The 12,427-nt window shown below is 36.7% G+C and overlaps 3 protein-coding genes across 3 annotated transcripts; 1 reads left to right on the forward strand and 2 right to left on the reverse strand.

Annotated features, from left to right (window-relative positions):
* Positions 1-772: 772 nt before the first annotated feature.
* Positions 773-4,391, forward strand: LOC103964750 (meiotic recombination protein DMC1 homolog). The gene is made up of 15 exons (XM_009377720.3): positions 773-880; positions 983-1,068; positions 1,450-1,541; positions 1,622-1,693; positions 1,826-1,864; positions 2,022-2,079; positions 2,169-2,214; positions 2,364-2,409; positions 2,807-2,868; positions 3,012-3,078; positions 3,171-3,263; positions 3,348-3,416; positions 3,495-3,573; positions 3,668-3,834; positions 3,972-4,391. The coding sequence occupies exons 1-15, from the start codon at positions 864-866 to the stop codon at positions 4,014-4,016; spliced, it is 1,038 nt and encodes a 345-aa protein (XP_009375995.1). The 5' UTR covers positions 773-863; the 3' UTR covers positions 4,017-4,391.
* LOC103964749 (stem-specific protein TSJT1) lies at positions 4,292-6,805 on the reverse strand. The gene is made up of 4 exons (XM_009377718.3): positions 6,539-6,805; positions 5,331-5,571; positions 5,074-5,194; positions 4,292-4,742 (listed from the first exon to the last, which is right to left on the reverse strand). The coding sequence occupies exons 1-4, from the start codon at positions 6,736-6,738 to the stop codon at positions 4,552-4,554; spliced, it is 753 nt and encodes a 250-aa protein (XP_009375993.2). The 5' UTR covers positions 6,739-6,805; the 3' UTR covers positions 4,292-4,551.
* Positions 6,806-8,594: 1,789 nt separating this feature from the next.
* On the reverse strand, positions 8,595-11,945 carry LOC103964748 (transmembrane emp24 domain-containing protein p24beta3). Its single transcript, XM_009377717.3, has 4 exons — positions 11,678-11,945; positions 9,905-10,091; positions 9,554-9,661; positions 8,595-8,845 (listed from the first exon to the last, which is right to left on the reverse strand). The coding sequence occupies exons 1-4, from the start codon at positions 11,882-11,884 to the stop codon at positions 8,712-8,714; spliced, it is 636 nt and encodes a 211-aa protein (XP_009375992.2). The 5' UTR covers positions 11,885-11,945; the 3' UTR covers positions 8,595-8,711.
* Between the last annotated feature and the right edge of the window lie 482 nt (positions 11,946-12,427).

Here is a 12,427-nt window from a genome sequence, read left to right on the forward strand (position 1 = left end):
CACGATCTCAATCTAAAACATGGAGAGGAAAGTGGATGGGTTAATATGAATTTCTTTTTATCGATTCACATCCTCAAGATCAAGAACAGCTACAGGGATTGAGATCGAGCTCCTTCTCTGTGTTCTACGCTTTCTAAAACACAAATCACAGTCGAAATTAATCTTGTGCAAAAAAATCAAGAAACCCTAATGACCCAAATCCAATTTCAAAATTAAATCTTGTCCAATTTCCAGAAAGTTTTCTTCTTAGAAGCCTAGAATTTCCACCCACCTCTCAGACTTTGACCGCTTTCCTTTGTTTTCAAACAATGCGATGCCGCAAAGGCCTAAAACTCCAGAGATTGTTGTGGAATCAGTCAGTCTCTGTGCTCCCTTCTTCATCACATCACGCTCTCTCTCCCTCCTTCTCTCCTCCCGCGAATTAAACAATCAAAGACTTCATATTTGGGGTTTTGATTTCACTTTTAGAATATTTGCAGTCTAATTCGAATAATTTTTATTATCAATTATTTATATATGTAAAATTAAAATATATAATATAATTATTAAAATAAAATTGTGTAATAAAATAATAGTTTAATTTGACATATCGGGTAGAGAACAAAATTTTAAAAAATGTCAAAATGCTACATAAGCCTTCAAATTCAAATTTTATGTTTAAAAAATGTCTAAAGGACTAAATTGATGAGTTATCAAAATATAAAGACCAAAATTAAAAATAAAAAAACCGACGCCTCTTCGCTTCCCTTCTTCCCGCCCTTTAAATAGAGCCCCTCCCTCACATCCCTCCACATTTCAAAAATCCAAACCTCTCTCGTTTCCCAGAAGCCAAACACTCACTCAATCGTTCAACCACAACAAAGATGCTCGCTACTCTCAAGTAAATCGCAGATTTGAAAGCTCCATTTTCTTCCTTTCAGCTCGAGTCACCGAGTGTTCTTCTCTGAAATTGAAGCCTAACTTTATCTGCGATGATGCTCAGGGCCGAAGAGCAGAGCCAGCAGCTGCAGCTCGTCGAGCGCGAGGACATTGAGGATGAAGAGGACCTGTTCGAAGCGATCGACAAGTGTAAGCTTCCTCACTGACCTTCTCTTCCGTTCACTTTCCGATTACGTACTTCAATTCTCGATTTCTACCGTTTCAACAGTGTTCTCGTTTAATTTTAGGAAAATCGAAATCGTAAACTAATTTTCTCGATTTATTTGAATATTTATTGTTTCTAGCTCGATCGGTTTCTGTTATCGAATTCCATTTCACCTTTTTGCCTCTCATTTGTTAATTTCTGTTGGATTTGCTTTATTTCTCTCAAAAACTCCTCAAATCCTAGGAGCATCGCTTCTTTTAAGTAATTAAGTTTAATTTCTTGGTGAAATAGAATTAGTTTCATACGATGCTCACAGTAGACATAAATTTGGAGCCATTTTTGCCTCAAAAGCGAGTTTTGTGCAGTGATTGCTCAGGGAATCAATGCCGGAGATATTAAGAAGCTTCAGGATGCAGGGATCTACACCTGCAATGGCTTGATGATGCATACGAAGAAGGTACAAACGAATTTCCGTTCCGATTTCTTAATCTGTGTATGTTAAAGTTCCTTTTCCTTACTCCGATTTCTGTTTGGCAGAACTTGACTGGAATCAAAGGATTATCAGAGGCAAAAGTTGATAAGATATGCGAAGCCGCTGAAAAGATAGTGGTTAGCACTTAGCACTCAAGATTTTCCATATTTCGAAACATTCATGTGTGATTTTCTTTGAATTTCTGTGATTGCTAGCCTTAATTTCGTTTTTCGTAATGTACTTTTTTCGTTTATGTTTTTGCTTTACAGAACTTTGGATATATTACTGGAAGTGACGCTCTGATCAAAGTAAGATCACAGTTGCTATAGTTGTGATTTGGCTCTATGCAAATCCAGTAGATCTGAGCCGTCAGATTAAGTCCTTTTTCTCTCGCACAGATTTATCAAGAGCAGAGGTCATGCTCTAATGTAAAATTGAGAAGTTGAATTTTGTTTTTGTGTACAGAGAAAGTCGGTGATTAAGATTACAACCGGAAGCCATGCCCTTGATGAACTCCTAGGCGGTAATTTCGCGCTGTTAGTTATTCAATCTGGTATGGTTTATTGTGATTACTTGTTTGTTTGAGGTAATTTGTGTGAAAATAAAATGAAGGTGGAGTTGAAACTATGTCAATCACGGAAGCGTTTGGAGAATTCCGGTGAGGACATTAGTCATATATAGCAGTGTTTCTTTGATGCATTATTGCCGTCCATTGCTTGTATCGAAACTAAGAAGCTTTCATTTGCAATTGCAATTCTAATATTTTGACACGAACTTCTTTACTGCCATATAAAATGTTGATATCAGGTGTGGGAAAACACAGCTTGCTCATACTCTCTGCGTTTCTACACAGGTTCCTCTCTCTCCCGAGTTATTTCCTATCATACAGGGAAATCATTTAGCCATTGTGTAGAACTCTGTCGGGTTCTTTTACGAACTCGAAAATAAGTCTGGGATTTGAGTAGAGTTTTGAAATGTCAGCGTCTATCGACTGCAATTCACAGATTTTCTTGCATTAGTTTTAAGAATCTAAGATGACAGACTTTGATTTGCTATAAGGGATTATATATGATCCGTTTATAATCGTGCTGTGCTGTGTAGTTTAGTGATAATTGTGGTTTTCGAACTGCTGCATGCAAAACTTTCTAAAGCGTAATGCCAGGATTTCACGTATTGGAATATGAATTTTAACTCGAATATCAGAAGATACGCATCAAGCCTTGCTGACTGAGATGTCTATTACTTTGCAGCTTCCCACCAACATGAAGGGAGGGAATGGAAAAGTTGCTTACATTGATACTGAAGGAACCTTGTATCCTTTCTGTTTGTCCATCTCTTGTAATATTTCGTACAGCGTATTTCGATTGAAAAAATGAACAAAATTAAAATTAGCTTAAACAAATCCACTTTAGTTCAATTCAAGTTTGTTGTCTTCTTAACTATATGCACCTGCAGCCGACCTGATCGAATTGTGCCAATAGCTGAAAGATTTGGCTTGGATCCAGGAGCTGTCCTGGACAATGTAAGCTTTCATTTTCTCCATATACAGCAGTTAAAGCTGCGAGCGATTATATTTCGGAACTAACCGTGTCATTTTCTTCTTCCGCTGCAAAGATCATTTATGCTCGTGCATATACATATGAGCATCAGTATAACCTGCTTCTTGGTCTGGCTGCAAAAATGTCTGAAGAGCCATTCAGACTTCTGGTAAGACTTCACTAACCTGAAACTCTTTATGGACAAATATCAACAGTCCAGGAATATTGATTCATATCGTCAGTGTTTTTTCAGATTGTGGATTCGGTGATTGCCCTCTTTCGAGTTGACTTTACAGGACGAGGAGAGCTTGCAGACCGCCAGGTCTGCTCCAAAGACTCCCTGCAATGTCTTAGATTTAGATTTGGTGTTGTTCTGACATGAGAAAGCTTTTATATGCAGCAAAAACTAGCTCAGATGCTTTCCCGACTAACGAAGATAGCTGAGGAGTTCAACGTTGCTGTGTACATGACCAACCAAGGTAATGCCCAACTTTTGAAGATTTTTCTGCGCTCAAATCATTTTGAAATCAATAAAAAGCTCAGGGCTTACTGGCGAATCATATAATTGTGCAGTGATAGCCGACCCTGGTGGTGGAGTGTTCATATCAGACCCAAAGAAACCAGCAGGAGGACATGTGCTTGCCCATGCTGCAACAATCAGGCTGATGTTCAGGAAAGGCAAAGGTGAACAGCGTGTCTGCAAGGTGTTCGATGCCCCAAACCTGCCCGAGGCTGAAGCAATATCCTTCAGAGTCTACATTTTGATTTTCTGATTGTCCTCATCATCTATAGCAAGAATATGATCGTAAATCCAAGATGACGAAAAATTGCAGGAACTGCCTATATTCATTCGTTGTTATTCTTGACAGAAATGCACGTTTTCCAGATAACTGCAGGAGGCATTGCCGATGCAAAGGACTGAAGTTGACGGCCTTCGTCGACACAAGAGGCAAATGGAGATGCTATCCATATAATCGTAATTTGGTTCAAAACTTTAGTGATACGCAAAGTAACTTTCTTAAGAGTTGTCGGCGCACGAGAGCATGTTCACTCTTGCCTGTGCTCCGAGGTATAGCTTCATTTTGTTGAGCATAAACATAGTGCTGTAGCAACAACATATGTTAGAAATTACTAGTCGAATATCATAACATCTACTTCACTTTAACATGCTTCCATTACACGGTTCTTGAATGCATCTTCGGGGAAAAGATCAGCCCCCAAGGGCGCAGTATTATTTGATGTTCTATGCCAGAAGGTTCTGAGGGCCGTTACAGCTTATAGTTTTGATAGTGAGCAATTACATAATCGTGTCTTTCAAATTTTCAATAACCATATAAACTTTGGTAGCCATATTAAGGCAAACGGAGTCATGAATACGGAAAAACGATGGAGAAAAGTCAGATCAGAACTAATTCGAGGCCTACTTAATAGCCTTCTCAGTGAAAGTAGCTACGAACTTAGTAATTTGACGACCAGTTGGCAGCACTCCCGACTCTTGGGATGCCACTCGATTCCTTCTTAGTATCAGCATCGACCTTGAAATTTGCACCGCACATTTCACCTGAGCTATCCACACGTGGCACCGCCTTCAACTCATTGTGGGGATGCTCATAACTCCTCAAGCCTCCAGAGGAAGTGAAAAAACAACCTGAGAGAACAGTACCCACATAGTTATTAGAAGTCTACCACTCATACCGAGGATTCAAAGGAAAGCAATGCCATGTGAAACAAGAAAGGTAAGCAGACAAAAGACCTAGATTACCCCAATGAGCAAGATGAAAGATCCGTTACATGTTTACATGTGAATCAATTCCAAATTCCGATACACAAAACTATGGATTTCATACTACATTTGTGGCATCATATTCTTCCATGATTGAGATATAGCTGATACATTATACAACGCGGAAAGGACTCAATGAAAATGCTACACATTTTGTTCTATCAGGCCTAATACATTTGGTTATAGTTATATATACCTTTAGGAAATGGTGCAAAAGAATTCCCGCAGCCCTTCTTCACAACTTCTGAATCCTCTGAAAGAACAAGATGGCCTTCAGAATCAGTTCCCCAGAAGAACGGAACATTCCCATCAGGATCCTGCACATGAAAAGGGGTCGGCTCAACTACAAAACCAAATGACCAGTGGAAAGAAAGAGATCACAAGAACTTGACAGTAAAAAAGGAAGGGCAAGTGACGATTGAGGACACATTCTACGGAAGGAGGTTTACTTACAGTAGCTATAAAAGTGGCTTTGGATGCACTGTCAAAGAGAACAAATGCAAACTTCCCTTGGATATCTCTCACAACCTGGTCGGCAGGATAAGGACCTCGGTCTCTCAGAGTCCTGAAAGCTTCAATAACAATGATCACCTCATTGGCTGTCTTGTTCAATCCATATTGTTGCTTAAGAAGAGCAATATTCTCGATGTGGCCTTGGAACAGGCAGAAAATGTCGTCCACAACCGCAAACAACCTAACCAACATACAATGAATGAATATGTCTAACATTAAATGCAACAGAAAATCTGGTTCCTTCTGTTGTTTTTTTTTTGGAGAGAAAATTGATACGAGAACAAAGTCGGAGTTAATTTTTCAATGCAATTCCAAAGCTACTGATCATTAACCACAACAAAATCATAAGAATCAATCTTCTGCACTACAAAACAAATAAAAAAAAATGGCATTCAAATGAATGAAAAGCAATAAAGCTATGATCTCAGTCCAATTAATGTATGAAATTATACTTAAATTAGTAGGAGGATATTGCCAAAGAGTTAAACTGTTTTTTTGTTCCAAATCTCCACCAAACAAACCATATGTTCTTTGTCCTTATCAAGAAAAACAAAGAATTTACAGGAGGTAAAACTACATCACCAAATTTATGCAGATCATGCTTTATAAGCCCTTTACAAGATTCAAAAAATAATAAAAGCAGATAAACAAATTAAATTGAATGGCCAAACTCACGATTTCTTACAAATAAGGCCTAAATACATATGATCAAACAGAATATTTTTTTTAATTTTTTTTTGGTCAAACTCCATGAAAACACTCTGGAACAGATTTAATCCAAACCAACGTTCTCCGATCGTCAAAAAACTGATATCAATCTGTACCAAAACTAAGATCAACAAACACAGAAAAAGCCAACGACCCACGAATCTAAAAGCTCAGATCGACCAAAAACTACAAAAACGACAGAAAACAAAGAAATAGGCAATCATAATTTCTTGTTTTCTTTAAAGGGTATCTTCCATTTTGTTTATTTTAACAAAAAAATAAAAAATAAAAAAAAGGACCCAGGAATCATCGAGTTCGGATCAACCAAAAACTACAAAAACAAAGAAATGGGCAGTCTTAATTTGTTGTTTTCTTTAAAGGGTATTATCCATTTCACTGATTTTCCCAAAAAGAGAGATGATCTTTCAATGATGTTGTACCTTGGAAGAAGAGGGTTCTGTCTGTCGAGAGAGTAGGCGATTAGACCAGAAGCGCCAAGATTGACAGTGACGGAGGAAGGATGCACAGAAGCAAACTGCTGCGCCAGAAACCCATCTTTCAGGGCGGAGGCTGATCCGGACCGAGGGCTCTGCAGCGCCTCCGGGCATTTGGCGACCGACTTGTCGAACACTGCCAACATTTTCTGGATAGCTTAGTTTATCGATGAGTCAAACACACGCAAAGAAATGGCGGATAAAAGCAGAGAGAGAGAGAGAGAGTTGGATGTATGATCTAAAATTTGTCTTCCATGGGTAATCACGGATTAATATTATAAGCTTTAGAAAGGACTTTTGGTGTTCCAATATTGCCTTTACTACTTTGTACAAATTACAACTATTTGTTCCTATCTTGCCAGTGAATATCTTTGCTATTGACTGTAATTCGTTTTGCCAAAACGGGGAAAAATTGGTTACAATTACATTTACGAGTAAATTTCTGCAATAATTAGTGTCACACAGTTGTAATAATAATATTCTTTCTTTGTTCTTTTAAGTTGTAATATTTTAGTTGCTGCATATCAATGTTCATGACCACTAATTTGTAATTTTCTTTTAAAGAAAACGACTGTTGACAAGCAACGATTATTCGTCCTTTTAAAATTTAGAAAGATTACAAAAAATTTCACCTTATTTATTGCGACAAGCGAACTCAACACCTTGGAATTTGGGTTAAATGCATTTAAGTTGAGTTGACTATTTTTCACTAAAAAGGAAAGATCTCGTGGAGTATTACTTGTCATATCAAATAATTACTTGTATTAAGCTATAATTTGTAATACACACACGCGCATATCTATGTTAAGCATACCAGTGCAATTAGTGTGTTTATTAAAAATATAATTGTGTGAAGCTAACATAGAATTTCAATAGAATTTGGAGATCAAATTCTCATAAATTTGGTTACTTATAGGGTAAAAAAGTCGATCATGTTTAGTATAAATAAAAATATAAAATTAGAGAGTGAACATACAATGCTCGCACACCTGAATAATTCTTTTTCTGTTTGTTGTTCCTCTCTGTATCAAGTATCACCTACTCTTAGAATTAATTTTACAACACAAACTATATTATTATTTTATTTATTTCAATAATATGCATGTATATTCGTGATATCAATCAATATACAAATATAACCTTTCGAGCACTACTTTAATTTTAAAGATAAATTTTATTTGGCATAGTTATGCGTAGCACAAACATTAAAATGTTCGAACTGGTTTTGATGGAGCCTCTAGATTCAATTCGGGACACCCTCTTTTTTTATTGTATGCTTCCCTGATCTATGAATAAAATTGCTACAGTATCTTTTTCAAAAAAAAAAAAATGTATTAGGGGTGGATTTTTTTTCCAATAATTTGAGTCACAAAAAAAAAAAAAAATGGAAAAATAAAAGAGGAATGAGATTCATAACCTTTTTCTAAATCTAAATTTTGCTTGTGAGGAAACGAAAAGAAATTTAAAATTTGTTTGTAAATGAGAGGTTTTAGGTTCGATTCTCCCCAAAAATGAATTTGAATTACATTATTGCTAGCTCATTATGAAACTTAGGTCACTTTTCCATCCTTTAATGTAAATAATATCGTTTGTTAAAAAAAAAAAAAAAATCTAGTTAGAACTAGTTATGTCGTATTTGTAATAAGTCCAATATCTAGTTAAAACTAACTATGTCGTATTTGTAATAAGTTCAATATCTAGTTAAAACTAACCACATGCAGTGATAGCTTAGGGTATGTTTGGTATTGAATTTAGATCTAATTTTTTTGGAAACTGTCACTAGCACTCCAAAAATTTCATTCTGCACTCCTTACAAGTGTATTTTTCTTTCTAATTATAAAAAATTGAATTACATAATTAGATTTTTAGAGCGCTAATAACAATTTTTTATTTATTTTTGGAACATTTGCGCAAGTGTTATTCTGGGAAATTCTGTTGCATGCATTAAGAAGCTCATTTCCCTTTTTTATGGCAAAATAAGAAGCTCCATGACATTTCAAAGTGCCAGTCAACCAAAATAGTATTAACTTTTCATAACTTGTTACACAAAAGACGTATCTGAAATAATCTATAAGGCTCATCCTGTTGTTAAAATAGACAATAACACGACCCAGGCAGCTCAAACCCGATTGTATGCAACCGATTTGCTGAAAAGTTTGCGAATGTATACGACTTGTAAAGCACTCGCAGCAGCCAGCGCAAGATACTCTGCCACTGTATACAACACAACCCGTCTCCTTGTGCTCTCGTTTGCTGTGGCAGGCACAAAAAAGAATGTCATCAGAATCATAACATGTTACCAGGTCCTAAAACATGGATGTATTATCCACCGCATTATTTCGTTACTTAGTACTGGCATGAGCTAATAAGAAGCAGGTTAATGATATGCGGGTAGCCACTGAAAAATGGTTGTCGTGAGAGTTCTTGACTTCATAACATATGCACACAATCAACAACATTGGAGTATCACAAAAGTAACCAAGTAGTCCACATCGGTCTAGCATTAATTTTAACACTTGCACATGAGTCAATGCTTTATCACCATCTCAGTTAATACCTAAAATAAGCTGTCGAAAATTTTGATCTAATGAACTAATATTTGAAAAGTTAGCTAAACGCGGGTTGTACAGTACTGCACATTTAGTAGATAGTTATCAGCAAAGATATATTTTCAGTTTTATCAAAGCATAACTAAGTATTACTATTAGCATCATAACATGTGAGTATAGAATTGCAAAGGGAATAATAAACAAATCAAACAGAAGATATTGTAAACACAGATACATATGGTAATGAGGACATATAGGGATTAAAATTCAAGAAATTCCCATACGCTCACACAAAGTGGGGAGCAAGGGTCCCGTTAACAAATAGGGCATAGATCTAATTGCAGTACACTATAATGATATAGCATGACTGCAACATTGACAATTTTCTTGGTAAAGACAGACCAAAACTTACTATGACGATGTCGAACATCACGTGCTTTCAAGTACTTCTGCTCTAATGTAACTGATTCCAACGCCTCTCTAAGCTCAGCAATTTTAACATTTATAGGGTCTAGATGCTCTGCAACAAACAAACATCTAAAGGTTAAAGAAAATCTAAGGGGGGCAGAGATAAAACTGAAATCAGTCTCATATGTGTTACTGAGACTAACATACTTCAGCAAGCAATTCATAGTAGTTGACAGTCAAAGGGGAAAAGTGTTTTCCTTTTGGCCGTTCAGGACAACAATTACTTCAAATTGCATATCGAAACTTGAAAAGAAAATAACACAATGAAAACATATTGACAGAGAATTTCACAAACCATCTTTTGCAATATTGTGCTCGTTGGGAATATGTCCAACATGAATGTTAAAGGAAACAGTCTCTGGTGTTGAGTAAGGATTGTGGAAACAAAATTTGTACATCCCACTTCTTGGGGCTTTAAACTCAAACTTATCCCCAGATGTTCCCTTTGAAGTGTGCACCGTATTACCACCAGGAGATGTCACCTGCACAAAATACAACCATTAGGAATTTTTTTCATCAAGTAAAAGTTTATTTGAAAGAATAAGTGCAGCCAATGCAGACAAGAAGCATACAATAACAAAAATCAAGGACGTTAAGAAAACAAAATCTCTAGAAGAGGAAGGAAAGATACATAATCCTTCTTGATCCATTTACAGAAAGAGAGTTGCATGCCTTCAAATGCTTGGTGATCCCTCTCAACCCACCATCTCTAAGAAACAAATATCGAAACTGCCTTCCAAAGACCAAAAATCATGAACAATCTGCTCGCTAAACTCCAATCTAGCCAGATACCATTTCCTACACTCTTATGCAATACCCAAGTACCAACCAATACCAAGCTAGAGAAAACAGAAGTCATAGTGCCCAAGCTACAAAGTAGAGAATAGGTATGTAATGAACCGACTCTTTTGAGTTCTTAGTTCTTACGAACAAGAACCTCACCCCTTTTTGGTCCAATTATCCAATGTCAAAATCCTTTATTTAAGCAAGAACTTAAATTGCTGCCATGGAAAAACTGGGTGGATATAAACATAAACGTAATAAGATCTAAATTATTTGCAGCTGAAAACTAATAATTCTTATAAAATTGATAAATGATATTTTCATATAACACCACATTTTGGTTCCTAATGCACATTGTCATAATCTATTTACCAAGTACTACATGCATTCAGTATCCCAATGGTTCAAACCCCTACACTCCACATCTAAACTAAAAGTTATAAGACAAAGCATCTCAAGTATATGTCTAATGCAGTAGTATTATTGAAATAAATCTAGCAATACTTTGAAGGCTCGGATAATAAAATTTAACATAAATTTCAACTTGAATGACACAACCAAACTGAATTTTAACTTACCAAATTTATGAATTACCACAGAATAATATTAATCCAGGAAGGAAACAAAGTGGAAATCTTGAGCAGTAGTTTTACTAAAATCACAGACAAGGTTGTTTAAAAATTTTGTGCAAGATGGACAGAGGCATGACTATCTGAAATGGGTTCTCCCTACTAAGCACACCTGTAAGGATTGGTGACCGTCACCATTACGATCCACTACTTCTTCTATTCTTTTTGAAGCACAGACTCTAGCGGGATATTCAGACAGCCAATGTAGCTCTATTTTTGACAATTTCTCCAAGACCTTCCCTGGGTTCTCATCAGTTCCCACCTACTCGAACTATTTCTACTGACTTGATGCTGCTACAAACACTTGAAAAAGAGCACACCTTTGCTTAATAATCTTATCAGTTATCAATATTTTCGATTCGGGGGTTTGAATTTTCGAAACCAATAAACTAAGAATATCAAATAGTCTTCAGAACTGGCTTTGACTTACAAGCATCAAGATTGCAGCTTCAATTACCAATTTTAGTTCAAAAATCGATATCTTCAAAAAATTCTAACAAATTTTAATACCAAACAATTTAAAATCTACAATCTATAAGCAGATCCATTCCACAACAAAATTTGTCCCCTGCATAAACCCTAAAACCCAATTTGGCAAAATTTCGATGCAATTGCGGTTTGGGGATAAAACGTGAAAAGATAAAAACAGAACTCACGATTAAGTCGAGGCCAGGATGATCCGCGCCCCAGAAAATATCGTGATCGACGACCACGAAGTTGCCCGAAACGGTGTCGCCTTCGTAGAGGACATACTCGTACAAGCATTCGACATCGTTCACTGTCACCGATAGCGATGCAATCTTTCCGAAGAAGCTCACGAGAAGAAGACCAATCAGCATCAAACCCTTCGCGCTTCCCTCCATTTTTTTGTCTTTTCAGTTTTGGGGTCTGAGAGATTCAACTCGATGACGACAGCTTGAAGTTGAAGAGGGGAAGAAGAAGCAGGGACGGTGAAAACGGAGATTGATACGTGGCGATTGGCTATAAGTCCTTGACACGTCGCCAGGGCCACGTAAGCAGCCGGGTCAACTTAGTATCATTGGGCCTAGGGGATTTTCTTCGTGTGATTGGCCTTTGGTTGTAAGTTTTGGGCCAGTTAACATGCTGTATGTCGTCTGCATATACGACTCGAACTTAGGGTGGGCTAACTAGAATTAGTCGAACCCAACCCAAGTTTGAGTCAAGTTTTGAATAAGTTTGAGTTGATTAGAGGTTACTCGATGGGTTGGGTTCCATTTTTCATTAGTATATTTAATAGCTAAATATGTCTATGTGAGTCTTTTAAACATCAAAATGTAACTTGTCGTGATGATATTATCAGCTGGTCTAGCTTTCCATTGCACAAGTATTTTTTATTAGTTGAAGATGGAAGAAAAGTTTCAAATCCCTTTGGTTAAACTAGGCAG

Source organism: the organism of the source record quoted next, unplaced genomic scaffold (genome assembly GCF_019419815.1).
Source record: "Pyrus x bretschneideri cultivar Hongxiangsu unplaced genomic scaffold, Pyrus_bretschneideri_v1 Contig21, whole genome shotgun sequence".
Taxonomy (NCBI): Eukaryota; Viridiplantae; Streptophyta; class Magnoliopsida; order Rosales; family Rosaceae; genus Pyrus; species Pyrus x bretschneideri.

Bases quoted from the DNA above. Each gene is read 5' to 3' on its own strand.
- LOC103964750 (XM_009377720.3), top strand. The intron at 3,264-3,347 runs GTAAGACTTCAC...GTGTTTTTTCAG, and splicing joins AAGAGCCATTCAGACTTCTG to ATTGTGGATTCGGTGATTGC. The intron at 3,574-3,667 runs GTAATGCCCAAC...ATAATTGTGCAG, and splicing joins TGTGTACATGACCAACCAAG to TGATAGCCGACCCTGGTGGT.
- LOC103964748 (XM_009377717.3), bottom strand. From the start codon at position 11,884: ATGGAGGGAAGCGCGAAGGGTTTGATGCTGATTGGTCTTCTTCTCGTG. The intron at 9,662-9,904 runs GTTTGTGAAATT...TGTTTGTTGCAG, and splicing joins GCACAATATTGCAAAAGATG to AGCATCTAGACCCTATAAAT. The intron at 8,846-9,553 runs GTAAGTTTTGGT...TGCCTGCCACAG, and splicing joins TGATGTTCGACATCGTCATA to CAAACGAGAGCACAAGGAGA.
- LOC103964749 (XM_009377718.3), bottom strand. From the start codon at position 6,738: ATGTTGGCAGTGTTCGACAAGTCGGTCGCCAAATGCCCGGAGGCGCTG. The intron at 5,572-6,538 runs GTACAACATCAT...TATGTTGGTTAG, and splicing joins CAGAACCCTCTTCTTCCAAG to GTTGTTTGCGGTTGTGGACG. The intron at 4,743-5,073 runs GTATATATAACT...CTGTTCTCTCAG, and splicing joins TTTTGCACCATTTCCTAAAG to GTTGTTTTTTCACTTCCTCT.